This window comes from Microtus pennsylvanicus, chromosome 3 (assembly GCF_037038515.1).
Source record: "Microtus pennsylvanicus isolate mMicPen1 chromosome 3, mMicPen1.hap1, whole genome shotgun sequence".
In the NCBI taxonomy this organism is placed as follows: Eukaryota; Metazoa; Chordata; class Mammalia; order Rodentia; family Cricetidae; genus Microtus; species Microtus pennsylvanicus.
The window spans coordinates 26,625,589-26,647,870 of NC_134581.1; the positions used below are offsets into that span (position 1 = coordinate 26,625,589).

The window sequence follows — 22,282 nt, forward strand, 5'->3', positions numbered from 1 at the left end:
AGACCACAGTTTGTGTTCCTTCCCAAACTTGCCACTTGTGAGTTTGGGTCACAGTGCTTTCACACGGTTTGAAATGTAAAGGACACAAGGAATGTTTTTTACAGGAGAACATGTTTTAGAGTTCCGAATCAAGGAATGCTGGAGTCGCGATACGTAGAGGGAAAGGGACTCTAGCCAGCCCCAGCATGGCAAGCACAGCTCTGGCAGGCCTTGCCTTCCCCCATTCCCTCTGCCTTGCTAAAAAACCATTAGATTACATTCCTAACACTAGCCTGCAAGTTCCAGTCTCTTCTTTGGCCACTTCATCCTATTGGAGCTGACCACCAGGGTCCAGCTATCAAAGTATTGAAGTTCATCAATCAAAAGCCCCCTTTTGGCCACCTTAATTAACACGCCCAATCAAAATTAACCAACTCACCCTAACACAGGGTTTCCCCTTTCCCCTTTATAAACTGCCGTTTGCTTATGAGCCACGTCTGTCTCCTCTATCCAGAGGCAGTTCTTTGCCCCTCTGGGACAAATATCCCTTATTCCCTTCCTCTTCTCCCTTGTCCTCAATCTCCTGTCTTTGTCTCTTATTCCCTAGCTCACTTTGAGGTCCCTACAGAGGGCACATAGGAGTGTCTTTCCCCCTTGGCCAGATTCATGGACTAGAAGGCTCACTCTGTACCCCCACAGTCACTGCCAGTGCCCACGCGGTGAGGCTGCAGCTTCCTGAAGCATAGTCTAAAGCCATCGAGTAACTGCCCACAAGGGCTAGCAGCCATCCATGGAGTACCTGGTGTCTCGTCCTTGTCCTGATTAGGGTACAGATGGTCCGGCAGTGACGTGAGAGTTGGCCAGAACTCTTGGGCAGTTTTCAGCCTGAGAAAGGCCTCATGAGACAAAAACCTTACTGTGGCCTGGAGCATGAATAATAGAAACCCAGAGACAGATATTGGGGTTCAAGCTGAAGATCAGAAAAGCAAAACAGCCAAACCGTTAGAAAAGTCTCACTTTTACCAAGGCTGGGCGACTGCAGACTGAGCCCCGAGCCTCTGTCTCCTCCCATCATATATTCCCCCTAGTGCTGGGATTAAAGCTCTGTGACTGCCTAATACTGGGATTAAATGTGTAAGCCACCACCACCTGGATCTGTTTCTGCTTTGACCTTATGTAACCCAGGGTGGCCTTGAACTCACAGAGATCTATCTGCCTCTGTCTCCCAAATTCTGGGATTGAAGGTGTGTGCCACCACTGCCTGGCCTCTAGTGTCTTAGTTTTGCCCTCTAATTTTCAGGCAAACTTTATTTATTAAAATATATGTAAAATATCACTGTATTTCCCCTTTTGTCTAAAATAAAAAAGAAGACTATAACTAATATAAGAAAAACTATATACAGTAAGCACAGTTACAGGCAATAAATACATCAACAATGTCTAGTCCATTTGCATTTGACAAATTCAAAGAAAATACTTCATATCTATCCTATCTTGGTGAGTCCAAAGTTTTATACCTATTTTACTTTCTATCACAACTTGTATTACTACCCAAAACTATCTTCTGATGTCTCTCAACCTTATACACTTTATACTTCTTTAGTGAGTTTCTTTTCTGAGTCTCATAAGCAAGGAAAACTATAACTATCTCGTCATCAACTCCTTCAGAGACCCAAAAGGAAATAATATTAACTAAGTAAGCAGGAAGTGCAAGCAAGCAACTTCAAAAAAAATGTGAGAAATGACAGAAACAAGTGGCTTCCTGGACAGTCATCCAAAGTTCCTCTGCAATGTTGGGACATCCATTTTTGGCCTAAAGGCCTAGAATATTCGACAGACTTTTCTATAAAGCAAGAGTTTTGAAGGATGTCCTACCTTGTCTTGGCAAGGTTTAACATTCACTCTCTTGTGTCCTGCTGGTCCCGTTTGTACAGCATACTGTCAGCAGTCAAGCCAAGGGAACTTTCTTGCCTAGTGGTTTACTTTTGCCACAAAGAAACTGAACTCCATATGGAGCTTTTTTGATGCTCATTATTTTCTCTGAAGTAGATTGGTGCTGCCAGGAGAAGGCATGTCTTATTGTCATTTAAAAAAAAAAGAACCTATGCTATTAAAATGTCTTAAATGTGACATTCTGGTGTTTGAAGATGATCTATCTAAAATATATCTCTGTTTGACTTTGAAAACATACCTAATGTGACTACAAGTTCAATTATAATAGGTGACCAGTTATTAACCTGCATTTCTTTATTATTCTAAATTGGTAATAATAATTTTCAAGGGCTAGAAGTTTGCATTAATTGTATAGGTACAATACCTTGAGCAAGTGTAGAAATATATGTACAGTAAGTTTTAACAAAATTAATCTCAAATTTGTATCAAAAGACAAAATTTGTATGCAATATACAAAAGTAATCAATGTAAAATAGTTAAAACTAGTAGTTGCTTTTTAAAAGTAGATTCAATAATCTACCCTTTTATCTTACCATATCATATCCTCCCTTTTTTCTTTCTGAGTAGATTCAATAATCCACCCTTCTATCCTATCATATCTAGTGGCCAGCTTGCATGCTCTGTTTTGTGCATTCAACCAGAACAAAACCCTGAAAAATGCAAGCATCAAGAAACACCAGTTCGCTTGGAAGCCCACTTTCCTGTGTGCCTAATTCAGTGCGTACATCTGTGATTCTTAAGATTTGGGAAGGTTTGTTTTGTTTGTTCATTGCTCGGAAAACGTGATTTTTATCACTTAGATCTTCTTTGTGTACAACAGAATGCCCATTCTGCCCTCTTCAGCATCCCTTGACTTTTTAAGACACTTTTAATTGACACGGTTTACTTGCAAAATACAATTTTTAAAAAGTAGTTATATTTTTGAAAGAGCTTTGGTGAGTTAGGCATGCCATGTTCATGTTGTCCTTTTTCTTGAGGTATGGTTGACATTCTAAAACAAGCATGCTAAGCCTAGCAGTGGTAGCCCATGCCTTTAATCCCAGCACTCGGGAAGCAGAGGCAGGCGGATCTCTGTGAGTTCAAGGCCACAGAGAAACCCTGTCTTGAAAGGGAAAAAGAGAGAGGGAGGGAGGGAGGGAGGGAAGGAGGGAGGGAGGGAGGGAGGGAGGGAGGAAGGTCTAAAACAAGCAGGCTGGTTTCAGAGGCAACTGCTTCCAAAACTTCAGCAAATGTAGAGCTGATACTGTTGGGTGAAACAGACTTCTCTCAGAATGTCAGAAAGATGGCTGAAGCATATATAAAAAGTGAAACCCTATCTTGCTGGATTCCTTGATTCAGTCTTGAGAAATGATCAGCCACCTGAATAGTTTAGCGAGGAGCATGAGTTGGTGGGTGTTTAAGAAAGAGAGTCACTGGACCTTGCAGTTGACAAATTTAGAAAAAAAAAAAAAACAACAAATTCTTGGACTTGGAGCCATGGCTCAGCTATTGTCTGAGGTTTCTGTCCTGCCTGGTTCCTGCAATCGTTTTAAGTCCCAAAGAAATCACACAGAGGTCTACAGTAACTATAAGCTGATTGGCTCATTAGCTCAGGCTTCTTATTAACTCTTACAAGTTATATGAGCCCATTATTCTTGTCTATGCTAGCCACATGGCTTGGTACCTTTTTCAGTGAGGCAGTCACATCTTGCTTCTGTGGCGAGCTCACAATTGCAGAAGAATGGGCTTCCCTCTTCTCAGAATTCTCCTGTTCTCATTGTTCCGCCTATACTTCCTGCCTAGCTACTGCCCTATCAGCATTTATTTAAAATATAATTGACAGAATATAGACCATTCTCCCACATCATGAGCTGTCATTCTTCCAGAGACCCAGTTATGGTTCCTAGCACCCATATCAGACTGCTCACGACCATGTGTAATTCCAGCTGCAGAGGATCTGATGCACGTGGCCTCCACATTCACCCACACATGCATGGCATGCACTCACGCAGACACACACACAAATAAAATCTTTTAAAAAGAAAAAAAAACTTAATATAGTTTATGCTTTTAAAAATACCAACTCTGTAAGTCACCAACTTTAGAAACTTCTTGGAAAGAAATCATAAATAATTCATGCGGCATATTTTAGAAACACAGATTTTGGAATAAAAGGTCTTGGTAGGACGTTGCAGGCTGCAAGAGACGCTGCGCTCTTTGTCGCTGCTGAATTATACCTGAGCGAGCCCACACTGAAGTTTTGAAAACCTGTAATTATGACGGGCTGTGCTTTGATGGCTAGATCTGAAAAGTATGGGTGCTGTCATTAGCTGCCTGAGCTTCGGAATCACTGCTTGGGATAATTGTGTGTGTTGTCAACCCTTCTCCAGGTGTGAGTTCTCACAGAAGCCCCTGGCTCTCTCCTTCTGCGCAAGACCTTTGCTAAAAAGTGAGTCCTGCTTGGTCTCACCCAGTTGTCATAATCCATTCTTATGTCATTGCTTTGGGCTTGGACATGTGACTCCCTTCTAGGGAGGGGGAGGGGCTCGGAGATGCTGAACTGCTCTGATAACAGAGAGATACACAGGATTGTCTCACCATCTCTGCTTACTACCAGATATGGCTGTGATGCTTGGGAATATGGCATCAGTTTCTGACACTAAGAGAAGCCAGCCTTGGGAGAGGACAAACGCGGACGGTTGCTAAGAGCAGAAAGGTTAGGAAGATCTTGGCTCCCAGTGGTGGGCTCTTTTTGATCTGTTGTCCTAGAGCTGTGGCTGGTTGGTGGTGTGTCGCTGGGTCTTGTTGGTTTAGCTAGGGTTTTCTGTTGCCTGCAGCCAACCCATCTTCTTGGATACACGGATAATCCAGGGTTAAAACAAAACAACAACCACGGTTATATCATGATCACGTCTCCCTTTGTGCCCTCAGAGAAGGAGTCCCTTGCAAGGGCTCAGTGTTTCGTAGTACCAGTGGTGGGGTTTTTGTTCGCCTACTTTAACAGAAGCAAAATAATGAAGGCTTTAAGAGGTTGTGAAATTGAGGGAGTTGAGAAGAGACTGGGAGACTTTGGAAACAATTTGAGCTGATAAGCCATCAAGGAAATGGGTAGCTTTGCCCTTGGGGTCACCTAGGGTTCTCTTCGTCTACTAGGATGCTGTTTCTTATCCACATGTGAAAAAGGCTCATCACCATCCTGGGATTTGGAGCCCCGGAAGTTGTGGGGGAAAACAATTCAGGCTGGGCTGGGGCGGGCAACCTCCTTTTGACTTGGAATTACCAGACTCCGCCCAATTAGAGGCCACTGACCAGAGTACCTGCTTACAGCTAGTTGTAAAGGAGTTTGGAAAATATTCTCTCTCTCTGTGTCCCATTAAGCCCAGAGAAATCTGATCGTAAGGGGTACAGTTAGAGGCACAGGTCACAGTGTGCCTGCGGCGGTGTACAGGAAGGACACAAGGGCGGAGTGTTGGGTACCACTCTGAATGTGAAGCAGGGTGGGCGGAGCCGCATTGGTCAAGTTCTTTGAACGCTCTGGGGCCTTGTGCCAGTTTTGCTCTGCCCTGACCTTGAGCCGGGTGGCATTTAAAACCTCTTCAGACTCTGACTTTCCTTGCTGTTCCCAGCGGGCAGTCTCTTGCTTGGGATGGGGAAAGAGTGAGCAGAGGCAAGGAAGGGGCAGAATAAGTCCCTCGCGTGAGCTGCTGGGCACCAGTCCATCTGAGAGTCTCACAGGCTGGTGCTTATAGGCCACTCTCTGCTGTGCTTTCTGTTACATCCTTAACAACCCAGGGCTGTTTCCTCAGGGAGAAAAGCATGGGTCGCAAAGGCTTGAAACGGCGCTCCAGACTTACACACTGACCCTGAGTCCCGACTGTGTGGAAGGGACTGAATGAGGAGGAGTTTGTGGTATTGTCAGATTGTTGCAGTTCTAAAAAACGGGGTAAAGATCAATGGGCCCAGTATGGCCAGGACATGCTTGGGAACTAATCTACGGTATTGATCCTTTCCTCCACTGCTGACTGCCCCTTAACAGCTGCCACATCTGGATATGGCCATGCACAGTGCACATCACCTTTCTAGATTCCCTAGGTGAGAGAGGTGTCTGGGAAAGCCAGCTGTAGGGTTGAGCGTAGGCATTCAGGGCGGTCACACCTCTGCAGCACAGAGGGCAGGGGCGCTCTGAGCTTGCTCCTGAAGAACACATGGTGGCAAGAGATGGGACCTTAACCTGGGAAACAAGGGCCAAGTCATGCAGCGAGCCTGGGCATGCAAACGCTCTGTTGGTGGCATATTTTTGTAAATTGCAATCGCAAATGTACCAACTCCAGGCCACCCTTCAGGGCGCTTTCAGAATTGCCTCTTCCAGGGAGCTGACCTGCAGTCTCTTAGTCTGTGCCCTACCTCTCCTTCCCTGGAGGCTCTGGTTTCCTGTGGCCTAATGTTTGGCTACTCATGACCTGACTAATTCGACTGTAGGCTTTTAAGATTATTAGTAAGCTCGCTTTATTGTGCTGAACTCACTAGTAAAAACATCACATGGCCAGCTTAAAGTAGGCACTCAAACCCTTATCCAGCCTCACACTCAATACATCTCCATGAACCTTTTTAGAGTTAGAATGGCCCTCCTGAAGTCCTGGGCTTCACTTAGTGTTTTATACTCTGATTATCAGTTACATTTTTTATGTACTTACTCAGCACAAAGAAAAACTATGGCAGAATCGAAACTAGAAAAGCAGCTAGCTTTATACACTCTTTCATGACTCATCTGTCCTTTGGCCTGTGTTCCAGCTCCTTTTTTTAAAAAAAGCTGGGTTTGTCTTTCCACTTTTAACGATGGACATCGTGGGAGCAGAGCGTCACACGATGGTCCTTGAGGGGCCAGCAGCAGCTTCAGCAGCGCTTTGCCAGCCTCCTTACTCTCCCTCAAACCCTAGGGGGTTTTGTTTATTTTTGAGATTTATTTATTTTTTATTTATTTCATTTGTATGGATGTTTTGATATGTGCACTACATCCAGGCAGTGCCTGCAGAAGCCAGAAGAGGGCATTAGAGCTCCTGGAATTGGAGTTACTTACGGTTGCGAGCTGCCATGTGGGTGTTGGGAATTGAACTCAGGTCCTTTGGGACAGCAGTGCTGGGCTGTCTCTCCGGCCCCTCCCTCTGTTTTTATAGCAGTTCCTGGTCTCGTACCCTCTCCTCTGTAAATCTGTAGTGCATTTCCGCTTTGAGTTTCAAGATGCCTCCTTCCACCCCCAGAAGTGTTCTTTGTCCTCTGCTTGAGGTCCTTTTCTTTTAGAGGGGCACGGTGGACGTGAGGAATACGTGCGTGCGTGAGTGAATGAACGAGCTGGCTTCTGCTTTGGAAGCAAGCTCACGGATTAGAGCTGGAGATCCCTGGTCCCAGACTGACTGCCGTGAGCACGGAGTCCCCCATTCCAGCACCGCATTCCAGTCTGTTCTCCTGGGCTTTCCTGGCGGCTCGGGAATTCATCCATCTTCATCAGTCTCCAGGGTTGCTTTTTCCCTAGCCAGGCAGCTTTGATTTTGCGATTAAACTCCTTCCTGAAGCAACCTTAGAAAGAGGGCTCCTCGGATGCTGCCTCAGCCTGTGCTTGGTTCATGTTTACTTTGCAGTTACATGGTTTTTTTTTTTAATCTTTACTTAGGCCAAAATAATTATGATGGAAACAACTCAGAGTATAGGATCTATCCCAAGTATTTTCTTTATTTAATTCCATCTTTCTATTCCTGGTGGTAGTACTTTTAGCTGCACTCGTGGAAGATAATTGAATGCATATTTTCTTTCGAGTAGCCATTTAAAATCCTAAATTCTGTATGTTTTGAAGGGGAAACCAGAGCCTGTTGCCTGATGTGGCCTTCTTGGTTTTTACAAGGTTAAAAATAGTTGAGGGCTCAGTTCTGGCAGCCTCTGCTGATGAAATGGTAGCTTGGACAGATGCCTCTGATGTGTTTCTTTCCCTTTAATTCAGGAGCGATGGTTACTGTAATGGAAGGGGATCCGCTCATTGTCTTGTGCCGTTTCAACTCTGTGTTTTTCTTATGCTGTTCAGGTTTATGGTTAAGGCAGAGGAAATTAGCGGGACTTTGCTGTTCATGTGGTCAGAAATCCAATGTAATAGTTCTGGGTTTGAGGTGTTTCTAACCAGGGGCTAGAGCTATGTCTGGTGGATACCTTCTAACAGGTAACGCCATCTTCTGTTCAGTCGGAGCATGGACTGATTGTGTCCACAGGGATATTTTAGGGAGTTGGGTTTGGTTATGATGTGTGTTGGACCAAGAGCATCTTTTCCATGGAAAGTGGTGGGACCTACATTGGACCTGCGTGAGTGTGCTGGGGTGTCTGAGGAGCTGCAGTCGCCCCAGCGGCAGGCACAGGGCTCCTGTGGAGGGACACGCATGAATAAGGCAGGAAGGAAACCCAAGGACAGCATGACTTGCTAAATGCCTCTCTTAACCTCTTGGCTGGCATAGCAAAAGGGGAAGAGAACTCTGGATAATCAAGGATGCATCCTGGACTACAGAGCTAAACCATGGCCATACCTGGTAATCTGTGGATTTCTGCTGTGGGAACTTAACTAGCTGAGGCGTATGTTCCAGGATGGAAATTCCTGGGCGAGGCTGGACACAGCAGTTGAGCTGAAGTCTCACCATGGAAGAAGAGCCATGAATGTGGCTACAGATTTGGCTGCCTACCCTGGGCCAGTGAATAGGGGAGCCGCCAGGATTTGGGGAAGAAAACACAGCATGAAACAGGCACAACAGTTCTGGAGAAAGAGTGAATCTCTGGGTCTAGTTAGGCACAGTGTCAGTGTGACTGCCCCGGAGTCTCTGGGTCTGGGTAGGCACGGTGTCAGTGTGACTGCACCAGAGTCTCTGGGTCTGGGTAGGCACAGTGTCAGTGTGACTGCCCCGGAGTCTCTGGGTCTGGGTAGGCACAGTGTCGGTGTGACTGCCCCGGAGTCTCTGGGTCTGGGTAGGCACAGTGTCAGTGTGACTACACCGGAGTCTCTGGGTCTGGGTAGGCACAGTGTCAGTGTGACTACACCGGAGTCTCTGGGTCTGGGTAGGCACAGTGTCAGTGTGACTGCCCCGGAGTCTCTGGGTCTGGGTAGGCACGGTGTCGGTGTGACTGCCCCGGAGTCTCTGGGTCTGGGTAGGCACGGTGACAGTGTGACTACACCGGAGTCTCTGGGTCTGGGTAGGCACAGTGTCAGTGTGACTGCCCCGGAGTCTCTGGGTCTGGGTAGGCACGGTGTCGGTGTGACTGCCCCGGAGTCTCTGGGTCTGGGTAGGCACAGTGTCAGTGTGACTACACCGGAGTCTCTGGGTCTGGGTAGGCACAGTGTCAGTGTGACTGCCCCGGAGTCTCTGGGTCTGGGTAGGCACGGTGACAGTGTGACCGCACTGGAGCCGAAGAGTCAGACGTAGCGCGTCTCTGCTGTGCGCCAACGGCTCTGGCTTCTGCAGAGGGCACTACTCACCACGTCTCCTCATTCACGGTCTTATCCCCAGGCTTACTGAAGTCATGGTCTCATGACTCCTAGAAACAAAGTCGGTTTCTTGTCTTGAGAGTCTGTAGAAAATAAACAGCCAAGCTGGGGATGATCTGTGGCCCTCTAGAGCCTCATCCTGTCCACTCAGTTAGGCTTCCCGTCCACTGAAGGAGTGTCCCCCGGCAGGAAATACCTACAGTGACAGACTGTGCTGCTGACATTTCCCTTCAGCAAGCACACACTGACCCTTTGGCCTCTTAGCTTCAGTTGTAAACCAGTGTCTTTAAATTCCTGCAGATTTTGGGTTCTGCCAACATTATTTAGCTGTTTTTAAAAGTAAGAACAAAGCGTGGTCTCCCTCCCCATGTCATCTACTCAAGTGGACCCCAGAAGATGCCATGTGTCTACTTCATGGTTTAGTCACCCTTGAGCTGGGCTGTGTGCGGAGCTTGAGGATGTGGCTCAGCACAGGTGGAAATTTAAGCTCGCTAGGGAGTCGGATAGGACACAGACACCGAGGGGATGGAAGAGAAATAGTGTTCCCACTGAGAAGTCAGGATAGGCAGAAATGTCAGCAGCCCGGAGATTGGAAGCTGCAGGGTGGTTCCGTGAGCTCAGCTGCCGGTTAACCCAGCATACCCTCTGTTTTACGTCTGAGCCTAAACACAGCCCCTTTCTCCAAAAGCATTGAGCAAGTCGAGAATATAGACAAGACGGAACGGCCTTGTAGGGTGCCGATCCTGGTTTGTGCTTTCTGGTAGAGATGCAAGGTTTTTTTTCTCTTTTCTGTCAGTTAAGTTTTGCTTTGTATCAAGTTCTCAACATCTACTGCCTTAAAGCAGCAGTCGTGATACTCGTGGTGAGTGTCTGGTTTGGCCGAGTTTCCTCTGGTCTGGACCAACTCCGCTGAGAAGTGTCCGGGCTTGGGGGAGCTGGGTGGTCTAGGGTACCCTCACTCGTGTGTCGTTATTGGCAGACGGATTGTTTGAGAAAGCCCCAGTAGGGTCTGTTTTCAGTGGATCTACGTGGTTTCTCATCCTCTAGCAAACAAGCCTGGAAGTCCTCTCATAGTCCGGCCCCGGTGCATCTCAGGGCCCCTACATGCAACCCTTCTGCTGTTTTCCCATTAGCCGAAACAGATCTCTTGGCTGAATCGGGAGTCAGTGTGGGAGCTTGTTACATTAGTCCGTGGATACAGAAAAAGTATGAATTGGAAGCCATTACTGTCAGAAAAGCTTCATGCAGCAAACCTGGGGTTAGCTCAGCAGGTAATGATTGCCGCTACCTGCCACCCACCTGAAGACAGCTCTGAGCCACACTGTGGTGAACTCCTTAGGAAGAGACAGTGTCAAGGAAAGCTGTACGATCTCTGCAGCCGTTCTAGCAGCCTCTTCTGGGAAATCCACCAAGGGACTGGAGGCAGAAAATTAATGAAGGGCCAGATGGAGCCCAGAAGCTGGAGAAAGCCATGGCGTCCTGCGTGTGAACACAGGGCATCATCAGGTAGTCAGGCCCATAGGACCCTTCTGACAATAAAGCTTGGGGTCCCAGTGCTGCCTCCCGGGCAGAAGCTCTAGAAGACGGCCTCATGAGGAGAATGCACAAAGATGGCATCAGCCACAAAAGAAGATGGTGGAGGAGACCATGAAGAAAAGACGCAGTTCACTTGAGAGTACAAAGATACCAAAATTTTCTCTAAGCCTTACTTCCCATTCCACAATCTTTAGTTGCCTCCCTTCCCTAAATTGAAAGGTTCCCCAAGGCTTGAGTGTGTCATTCCAGGAGAATGAAGGAAGCAGATTGCAAGTTTGAGGTTAGCCTGGGTGATATTTTTTTCAAAAACAAAAACAAACAACCCCCCTCAGAATCATTTTATTAGGTTATTGATAGAATAAAGCCAATCAGGAAAGACTGGGCACTAAGGGGCTCTGAGACCCGTGGCCACAGAAGGAAGGCAGCTGTAGAAGTTCTGACCTACCAAGAGTGAGTTTGGCCTGTGCTCTCAGTAACTTTGACTAGAGTCAGTATGTAATGTTGAAGGAGACTCTGCACCCACGAGAGAGAACAGGAGAGCCGCGGACACCTCCCCTCACACCCTGGCACCACCACTTAGTAACTTCGCACTCACAAGCTTCAGTTTCCTGTCTGTGCAGCAGAAAGGCACACATCAACCTAGCAGTGTGTGAACGAGGTCACTGTTGGGGCACACGTGACACCAGCTTTCCCCGTGCTGGCTGAATCAAAGCCTCTGGAAGTGGATGGCTGTGAGCAGATAGGAGTCCCTAGCTGAAGAATGGATGAAGGTTGACAGCTGCCCAGCAGGGGAGCCACCAGGGAGGTTCCCACGGAGGAGGAGTGCTGGCGGTCCACCTGCTGTGAGATGGAGTGCTTTCATTTGTCTTTTAGAAAAAGGTACCCCCTTGGTAAACAAAATTCGGACAGGTCCCTTCCTAAAGGAGGGGTGCAGGACTGCGGGGAGAGGATCGGGAGCAAGGGGTGCAGGTCTGTGTGTGGGGAGAGTATCGGGAGCAAGGGCTGCAGGCTCTAGCTCCTGCCTTGCTCCCAGCGGATCTTTTTTCTTCATAAAGTAGCTTATTTACCAGCCCACATGCCACACACCTCCCTCACCCGAGCGAGAAGCTGGCGGCTCTTCCGTGCGTCAGTACAGACTGGTACTCAGTCATGCCTTCTTCACGTTACCAAGTGCGCTTCTGCCTGCTTTGTCTATCCAGAGCTGTGTGGGAGATTGAATTTGAAGTGGGTAAAGACTCAGGCTTGTAACAGCTGTTACAGTCTTATTGTTATAATCTTTTTTTATTTGTTTGTTTTTCAAGGCAGGGTTTCTCTGTGTGGCTCTGGCTGTCCTGGTACTCACTCTGTAGACCAAGACTGGCGTCGAACTCAGAGAGATCTGCCTGCTCTGACTCCTGAGTGCCGGGATTAAAGGTGTGCACCGCTGTCACCAGCACTTGACATATTTGTTATCATCTTAAGAATGTTCTCTAAGGAAAATATGTTTTCCAAGTTCCACTTAAAACCCCAGTGAGAACCAGGAAATAAATCCAATATGGCGGTGAAATGGCTCAGCAGGCAAAGGCCTGGTGGCCCAAGTTCAGTTCTCCGGATCCATGTGGAAGGAAAGAACTGACCTCACAGAGTTGACCTTTGACCTGCACAGGTGCAGTATGGCACATGCACTACACCCCCCCCACAAACACACAAATAATAAAACTCTCATGTGAGGCTGATAGAATAAAATTACAGTACCCTTTTTTTTCCATGTATGGAAAATTAAGAATCTTACTCAATACTAAGAAAGTAAAAGTTCTGTTGCACAGTTCTGATGTTTGAAGAAATTAAAGTGGGGGAGGGGGAGCCGTAGCTGAGAGACTCAGTGGCCCGGAGTGGCCATTCCTCTGACTGATTGGTGGGGCTGTTTGTACGAAGCAGTCAGCATCCCTGAAAGCAGTATCGTGGGACACATTGCAGTGGCTGATGTCCAAATTCTGATGCAATGTCAAGGTCATCTTGGCAGATGGTTCACCAAAAAGTCGAAGATTGAAAGGTTTGAGGTGATGATGGGGTGAGCTGGTCCTTGAGCAGGGTTTGCTGTCTGTGGCATTGTGCATGCTCCATGAACGTTCTTTGCGTGTCTCTGGGCCGGCGTCTCTAAAACATTTCTCCTCGCCCATTGACGGCAGGCAGGAGACGGGCATACTAGTGGACTCGTTCTCACTTGGGCTTCTCTGGAGACAGTGACTTCCGGAACAAGTGGTTGTTCTCCAGTTGGGATCCAGGCCTCCTTACCAGGGGACGGACTTCTCTTTCTCCTTGAACATTGTTCCTTGCTTTTGTTTTCTCCACAGGACAGGTTCCGGGTTGGAGGTGAAGCCATGAAGAGCAAGTAGAACAGACAATAATGCTTTACCGTAATCGCTTCTTGGTGCTGCTGGCCCTGGCTGGGCTGCTGGCCTTCCTGAGCCTCAGCCTGCAGTTCTGTGAGTACAGAGGGGCCTTGTGGGCTGCAGGAGGGTAGACGGCTTTGCTGGGAGACTAAGGGCCTGGGTTTGTAGGCAGGAAGGAAACTCCGGGGCTTTTTCATTATCGGTAGTCATGGTGAATGGTTGGAAGCAAGAATCCTAAACTGGCGTCTTTTCTTTCTTTGCGTCCAGCTCTCCACTCTGTAGCCCAAACTAGCGTCAATTTAGTGATCCTCCTTCCGTAGCCTCCTAGGCCTGTGCCGCCACCCTCACAGCCACCCTCGCCCTACATTCTTTGAACTTCTACGCACATTCCCAAACCGCTTGCTTATTCTCGTTGACATCCCAGGGTCCAGAGGGTTCATCTTGATTTCTCATGCTGGGCAGAGGCATTTGACCTTCGGTTCCTTGAAGACTAAGTGGCCGTCATATGTTCAGTCGTTGATGGGGCTGGGGTAACTCAGGATAGGGTGGGGAAACTGGGTTGCTGGTATGAAACTTGGCCCCTGGTGGCAGAGGCTGCTCACTGGAGGTCCCAGGTAGCAAGGTAAGGACTCTCTGGTGAAGCTCATCTGTGAGCTTCCCCGATTCATCGTCTTCCACTGAATCTTTATGCTCACACTGTACCCCAAATCTGTGCTCCCCACACTTGCCATGAGAAGGGCTATCCTGGAACTCAAATCCTGCCTACCGTCCCCTGTGTCTCCCCTCTGCTTGGCTTTCTCCAAGCCTTTCCTTGAGCTCACCCCTATGACCCTGCATGGACCAGCTCTTCCCCCATCTCCTTCCATCCTTTTAGCCCCTGCTTTCTTTCCTCTAGATACCCATCCGTTGCTGCAAGGGTTCGATGCTTTTGTGATGTACATCAGGATTCCATGAGCCAGCTCCCTTTCCCTAGTCACGAAGCCTCACTGTGCCCTTCCCCTGAATCCTTCCCCGAAGCATTCGTTGAATGAATGAGTCTGTACCTACTCTGGAAGCATCTCCTTTTCCTTTGGGTTCCCTGTGCTGGAAACTGAGGAGGCGCTGGTACAATGCTGAGAACTGTGTTTGCTGTCACCTGGCTTCTCTGTTTTCCCACCTCACCCTGATGGGTGGGAGCTCTGTGGGGAGGTGGCATTTCTGTTTCACTTTGAGTGACAGAAATAGGAACAGGTGGCTCAGTGAGTGGGATGTGGGGAGTGCAGAGGAATGTGGGAGACTTGGCATCAGGAGTGGGTGGTTTGAAGAAAGAAAGCTTTGAGGCTTGCGTGATTTACCACAGGGTGGTATAGGCTCACCCCTGTGCACGTGACAGGCCGCTGTAACAGTGAAGAGGCCCAAAAATACTTATTTCATCCTTCCAATATTGGAAGTGGTCAAGAGAAGGTGACCAGAGACGTGCAGAAGTACTCCAGATGGCTAATGACCTGCAAAAATAGAAACCTTCCAATAAGTGGGGTCTGGCTTTCAGTGGTTTCGTTGTTTGTAGTTTTTCATTGGAAATTTTCCATCGTTCGGTGGAGGAGGAGGGAGCTGCAGTCAGCCTGGAGTTCTAGTCTGAGCCCTGGGCGGGCTCTGAGAGGTAAATGTGGCTCCCTTGTGTTCCTCAGGCGTCTCTCGCATGAGCTGGCCTGGGTGGCACTGAATGGCCCTGTGTGTCTTGCCTGTACCACACTTGTGAATGTTTGTCTGTTAGGAGGGCCGCTTTTCAGCCACACTTTTTTTAAGGAAAATTTTGCAGACTAAATTGGCCTGGCTGGACCCGAGCTCTTCATTCTGGAGTACCTTGCAGTGCAGAAAGCCTGAGAGATGGACGTCCGTGCTGCCCTCCTCCTCCTAGGTAATCTGCAGCTTTGGAACCTGCCTGTCTGCAGAGAAATGACACTTGGTTGCTTCATTTATTTGATTGCTTTATTAATTGCTTAGTATTATAGTGTAAGAAACTTTGAGTCACAAAGCAAAGATGGACTCATGCTTTGTTCTTACCCTAAAATATACATGCTTTTTTTTAATGTTCCTTTTGACAAATTTTTTGAATACCATGCTGGCAATGTTATTGTTTGAAACAATATAGTTTGTGTGTGTGTGTGTGTGTTCTTTATGTAAAAAGTATGGTTTCATTTTCTGAAACTACTGTGTATCTTGTTATATCTTGCTGGTAGATCAATATTCCTGTTGATATTTTGGATATGGAAACATTTTGACGCGGGTCAGGAGTGAGACATGGGATTGTTTAAACAAGCATGTCTCCTCGTAGGCAGAGGACGTGAGGAGTCAAGTCGCATGTGTCTGTCAAGTGCTTGCTGTACTCGGTGTTGTGGAGACAGAGTGAGAGGGGAAGGACCCGGACAGCATAGAGTACCGTTCATAGCTTCTCAACACATCCATCTGTGATAACACGAATGGCTTGTGTGCGCTGAAGGTCTTTAGTGAAATTATTTCATACACACACACACACACACACACACACACACACACACGTATTTCAGTTCCTTAGTTTTGAAATGTGTACAGTAGGAAAATAACTTCTCGAATTCAAGGATTCTTTGTTACAACATGAAAAGACTGTTTGGATCTGACGACATCTGCGTCGTTTCTGCTTTTTCTGCCCATTTATAATCTACCGTTTCCCCTCCGCAGCGTTTCTTCAGTCTGTGTTTTGTGTTCACTCTCAATCTTCTCCTTCCCCAAATGGTGGTGTGACAGGCACACGCGGACTCTGAAGCTGTGGCCTTCATCCGAATGGTAGCTTCCTTATTAAGCAGCTGGCTCCTCTGCACCTTCCTTCATCAGAGAATTAATCATCATAATTCTGCAAGGTTGGCATGAGAATAGACACTTGTGGAAACTTCCTGACTGGTGCAAGCCTCTTCGTTACCAACCACTCCTTTGCAGAGTTGGTACGAGAGTGTAGATTTTGGGAAAGCCCTGGCTCATAGCAGCTGCTGTTTCTTCTGTAAAATGGAGCTGATTGTTATGGTTTTGCAAGATTGATTGAGAGCTGAGAGCTTTTGGGAAAACCCTTGGCCCACAGAAGTCTGACTGACCGTAAGTTTGTACACAAACCAGAGCCCTGCCAGAGTGCACTCTCACGGCATACTAGCATCCCAGAAGGCGGACAGAGCTTATTACTTCAGCTATTTAGTGAAAGAAAGCTTGGGACTTACCATCCAGTTATTTGCTTTTACTCAGAGTCCGTTGGCTGACAGTGAATCTATGTGGTGTTTGTGGCACTCGTATTGGGGGGGGGGGGGGGAAGGCATCCTCTTGGGCGGAGCCTTAGTGGGCTGCAGCAGAGTTCATCTGCAGTAGTTAAAGCTAGTGTTGTCTTCAGGGTCTGACGCGTCCTTCCTGCAGGAGGCGTTGGCCTGTTCTGTGTGACCTAATGGACACAGAGACGCATTTGCATTGGGCAGGAAGTGGAGCTGCTGAAGATTCAGGGTTATGTCAAAGGTGTGTGTTCTCCCCCCAGGAGTTGGCACACTCTGGAAGGTCACTCTCTAAAGAGGACAGAGTCAGGCAAGTCATTGGGCCCAATCACATTTTATATCTTTAAACGCTAAAGTTTTATTAATTTTATCTTTCCTTGTTGATCCAGTGCTGGGAATATGTGCAATTTTGTTCTTTAGCTAATACTCCTTCTTTGTCACTGGCCTGGGAATTGAGTCCCTCGGGAGCCACAGACCCCTCTGACCAGTGGAGGAGTCTCAGGAGCAGAGACACTGAATGCTGGGCAGGCAAGGGGTGGGGCATGGTGGAGTGGGTGGAGCATGGACTCTGGAGCCTGACTGCAGACCAAACCCGGCCTGCCACTAACCAGCTTTCCACACTCAGAGAAGCTACGTGCCATCTCGGTGCCTCAGTTTCCCCTCAGTGAAGTGGAGAATGTGATAGAGTTGGTGAGGACTCTGCAGTACATAGTACAGTGCTTGGCACATGGTACTCCTGACGTGTGTCGAATGAATTGAGATCATGTATGTATGTATGGCAGAGTGGTATGGCGGGTTAGAAGAGAGGAAACCTGTCCAGTCAGGGGACACCTGAGGTCATGCTTGAGGGAGACTAGGAGTTGTCTGGGGAGGACACTAGAGAAGAGTGTCCCTGGCAGATGGAAGCTGTGCAGAGGCAAAGCAGAAGGGAGCCCCAGCAGCAGAGACGCCACCATGCAATTAGCATATTGGAAAGGGCAGAGCCCACTTCTGCTTTCTCCAGAATGTGGACATCCAAGTGCAAGGGTCAGCATTGCCTTGGGATCGTGTTTAAAACACACATTCCCAAACAAGCAAACAGAAATGTCTGCAGCCCTCCCTACAGAATCCGACTCTCGGTGGGAGCAGAGCCCAGGGTCTGTGTTAAGAGCCAGCACCCGGGTGTGTCTCATGTATAGTGTGAGCTGGTGGGAGGGTGACACTGGGTGATGCAACTCAGAGGCTGTTTCACTTACGCAGTCAAAGACTGGGGGAGGCTCAGAGGCAGGCGTTCGCCCTGAAAGGAAGACGCAAAACCTGGAGTGTCACCGTGTGTGTGTGTGGGGGGGGGGCTTTATGACTACTTGCGAGGTGGGATGGGGCAGAGTGATCCTACCTTGAAACCCAGAGTCTGCTGGGGTAGTCACTAGATACTTTGTTCATCCACATGTTCATTCAGAGGTCTCCTGCAGGCCTCCATTCTAGAGGAAGATACCAGGGAAATGAAATATCCAGACAGAGGGGAGGCAGGAGGATTGCTCAGAACAAGAATGTGCAGAGCTCAGGAAAGGGAAGTGGGTGAGCGTGGTGCACAGGGTGCCTAGAAGCGCTTGAGGGCTGCATGGTTGCAGTGCCCAGCCCAAAGTGGATCTTGGTCGAATGCCAAGGAAAGACCGAGTCTGCAGCCACTGTTTGTGGCTTTGTGTTCACCATCATGCAGTCTGGGCTGGGAGGAACCTGATCGTGTAGAGGCTGTGAACTTGTTTGCTTTGGCCCACTCAATGTTTCCAGGTTTTAAAAATTATTTACCAGTTTCACATAAACTTTCAGCTCTTGTTTGAAAAGTCATTTTCCCTGGCATCGGAGAGCTCTGGCTCCGTCCTGCTCAGTCTCCGCTACAGCTGTGTTTTTCCCTGGGAAAAGAAAGGAGGGTGGGCCCCTCAAAAAAAAAAAAACAGATCCTACAGAGTCAGGAAGAGAGAATGATGACGAGACAGCTTCACCTGGGGAAAGGGGGTGCTTAGACAAGAGCTATTCAGAAGCCGGGGAAGGAGGTAGTCGTCCGGAGGTCTCAGGTGGACACACTAGGAGTCCCAAGCTTCAGCAGCTCCGTGAAGCAGGTAGAATGTGTGTATGGCGAGGTTCTTTTGGCACCTCTCTGTCAGCGAAGCCAGCATTCTTCCTATAGTCTCCAGATCCCATACTCTGTCCCTGCCCTCGAGTGCCTTAGATCCCCTGTCAACTGGGAAAGAGAGTAACAACATTGGGTGACCTCCAGTGAGAGAGACCTCCAGTGGCCTCTGCACAGAGGAGCTGAGGAAGGAGCAGTGGCGTTGCCTTGGTTGTTTAGATTCTTGCTCCCTCGGCCTCGTGTGCTCTTTGGAGACAGCTGTTGGTGTGTGCAGCATCAATTCCATGGTGATCTCTGAAGGCCTGTTCTGTACGACATACGTAATCTTACTGACCACAATAATAGGTCTAGGATAAAGGTAGCTGAGAGTAAACCCCTTGGCTACAGAACAGCCCGGAGCCTGTCCCCAGCCTGGGACTAGACCATCCTCCACGCTGTCTGCTGTGCATTCTATGAAGGAAGGCATGAACTATAGCAGTGTATGTGAACTGGGGTGTTTGGAAGATCCTTGTGTGTTTCCGTGACCAAGGGTTAGAGGTGGACACTTTCAGGGATCAAGGAGTCCAGCAGGCAGAGTGACTCAGTAGATAAAGTTCTTGTTACCAAGACAACCTGAGCTTGATTCTGAGAACCCGCATGGTGGAAGGAGACAAGCAGCTCCCACAGGTTATCCTCGGGCGCTCAGACTTGGGGGCGGAGGGGACCTAGGACACAAGAAGTGAGGGAACCAGGTCCTTTTTATAGTTCTTTCCATGCCCAGCTGGCCGTCTCTGTAATTACTAGCTTCCATTGTGACTTGGGGTCTTTGGTCTTCACATCACAGTGGGTAGGAGCCAACCTGTGTTCCCCTCAGGAATGTAGTTTCCGGACCTGTCCCTGAGGCTTCAAGTGGGACTCAAAATCTAGGTCCACTGAGGGACCCCTCACACTCTAGCACTTGAGAAACTTAGGTCCTTATGGCAAATGCTCGGGGAAGAAATCAAGGCAGATAGCTTATGAATGGCCTCAAGCCAGATAGGACTTGCTGCCTCCCCAGCCCGGTGAGCCATGCTCTGCCATGCTCCACTGGCTCGTGAAAGCAGCCAGCTCAGCAGAGACTCTTACTGAATTGCTACATCGGTTGGCTCATGATGAGGCAACATTAAAATGGGGGGAACATGAAAGGCAGTATGTGGGGGCTCAGTGACCTCCCAAAGAAACTTGAGTTCAACTGTTTGATCAGTCTTGTCTGTATAGAATCGAGCATCCGAGTCTTCTTGTGGGGGTTTGGCCTTCCCCAGCTCTCCCATAGAACAAAACCCAGCCCAGCATGAACACAAGTGATCAAAGGCATCAACAAAACCGCAGCTCTTCCTTGTGCTTCTGGTTTCCATGGGCAATCACAGCAGCCCTTTGGAGACAGGGTGGGCATTTAAGATAGTTCGGAGGGCTGAGGAGTGCTGAGGGAATTGTGGGAACTGGCGATTAGAGCAAATCATTACTCTTTGGCAAGTGGACAGCAGAAAGAGAGAACGCCAGTGCTTGAGGCGATAGAGAGAAACTGGAGCAGTGTGGAAGCGTGATATGGAAGGCCCCTGGTGTGTTGCTTGTATTGGTTAAGGAATAAAGAAACTGCCTTGGCCTGATAGGGCAGAACTTAGGTAGGCAGAGAAGACAGAACTGAATTCTGGGAGGAAGAAAGCAGAATCAGAGAGATGCTATGGATCCACCAGAGAACAGAGGCTGGGACTTTTACCCGGGCTAAGCTAGCCAGGCGGCCGGGAAAACAAGCAGACTCCCTCCATGTTACAGAAGTAGGACAGGAGTATTGACTTGGGTGAACCGAACACTTGCAGGAGTTAGAAGAGCTGCTGCCGCTGAGGTGGCTGGGGGCGGGGGACTAGCTCACTGTGCTCCCAGGGTAGTGTGGACCACCGGACTCAGTGTCTCCTGATCCCACACTGAAGAGAAAACCTGTTACAAAATCATAAGGCAGGGGGTAGGGGGTATCTAGAAAAAAAGGCTGTGTTCTTGCCGAGGACCCAAGTTCCCCCGCATCAAGTGGCTCACAATCACCTGGAACCACCCATTTCATGGGATCCGACACCTTCTGGCCTCCACGAACACTGTGTGCGTGTGGTGGACATTAACTCATGCAATCACATACACTTAGACATAAACAAAATAATAAGTCTTTTTCAAGGAACTTACAGGGGTGGGAGTGAACATTTGGAGGACAGATGTGGAAATGGCATATTCTTTACCATAGTCTTTGCGCAGGTGACCTCAAACAAAGGTAGCCATGTCTGCCCAGAGCCAGGACTGGATCCGGCTCCTTGCTCTCTGGACCCTTGTGCTCCCCAGCCCAGGAGGCTTCTGGGCAGTAAGAACCATGGCCATACTTAAGTGGAGTCCCACCTGCCTGTGGTCCCCGAGGAGGTGACCAGCCCAAGTTGAGGTCCCAGCGAGGGCAAGGCAGGCCTGGAGCTAGGAAGGTAAAATCAGGTGGCAAACCCGACCTTGGCCTCGATGGGTTCCTTGTTGGTAGTGTCACAGAGTGGCCTGGGGAGCAGCTGAGCCCAGACATAAAGTCGAAGTGACACTGTATCCTGTTGTGTTTGCAGTCGCTGGGATGGATACCTGTGGTTCCCAGCAGGGAGTGTTAGTCTGCCAGCTGTCTGTACAGCGGAGGGAGAGCAGGCAGATCACACATGCTAAGGGGATGGTAGGGAACTGGGTCCTGAAAGCCACCAGATTCCACTGCCTCACTGTCCTCCTTCCGGGGCAGCCTGTCTTCTCTGGATAGGGGTCTTGTTAGGCCTGCTTAGAGTCAGGTCCCTTCCTGAAACATTGTCTTCAGCCAGATACTCAAAATGTGAGCCTGTGGGGACATTTCAGATGCAAACCATAGCAGTTAGGGACCAGCAGATTTTTGTCCTCCTCTCGGGGTCAAGGCCTTGATGTGAGGACACCATGAGACACTGGCGTGGCACCCTGGAGGAAGGACTCTGACTTGAGTCTGTGCAAGACAGAGAGATATTCCCAATAGTGGGCGGGCCCAGACACTTGGCTGGATCATACCCGCTGAGCCATTCATGACTGTGGGCCAGCCAGGAGCTGTTGGCAAAGGGACTGTCTGGGAAGTTCTAATAGCTCTGACTCCGGGCCATTTCTTCCATCCTATGGGTCCAGAAATAGCATCAACAAAAGTCAAAATGTAATCATCGGATGCAGGTTTTGCTTCAAAGGAGTTCATAGCTCTGGCAGCTGGGCGAGGTTCCGGTTAGCTAGCATTTGTCTGAAGATGGTGGTGACCACTCACGGCACAGCTCAGCATCTCCTCCCTAGCGGTCTCCACTGTGCCTTCCCTGTGCTTCCAAACCAGTGACCGGGAACACAGAAGGTGTTGTGACTGGGATGTTTCCACCCACACAGCAGAGTTCCTGGTCCTTCTCTGTCTGTCTGTCTGTCTGTCCACTCTCAGTCCAGATGCCCCTCACGGCACCTCTCTCCTTTCCATCATCTGCTTTGGGACAGCAGTGGGGTTTTTGTTTTGTTTTGTTTTTTGAGACAGGGTTTTTCTGTGTAACCGTCC

General features: G+C 48.6%; 1 protein-coding gene across 4 annotated transcripts in view; it reads left to right on the top strand.

Annotated features, from left to right (window-relative positions):
- Nucleotides 1-22,282, top strand: part of Pxylp1 (2-phosphoxylose phosphatase 1) — a 63,730-nt gene that overhangs the window by 20,125 nt on the left and 21,323 nt on the right. For 2 of the 4 annotated variants that reach the window (XM_075964919.1, XM_075964921.1), the window contains exon 2: nucleotides 13,294-13,425. In XM_075964919.1, coding sequence (XP_075821034.1) covers nucleotides 13,347-13,425 — 79 coding nt within the window. In that variant the 5' untranslated portion in view covers nucleotides 13,294-13,346. Of the gene's footprint in view, nucleotides 1-12,277; nucleotides 12,374-13,293; nucleotides 13,426-14,945; nucleotides 15,230-22,282 lie in introns of those variants that run through there. The other 2 variants (XM_075964920.1, XM_075964922.1) reach the window with 2 other exon arrangements.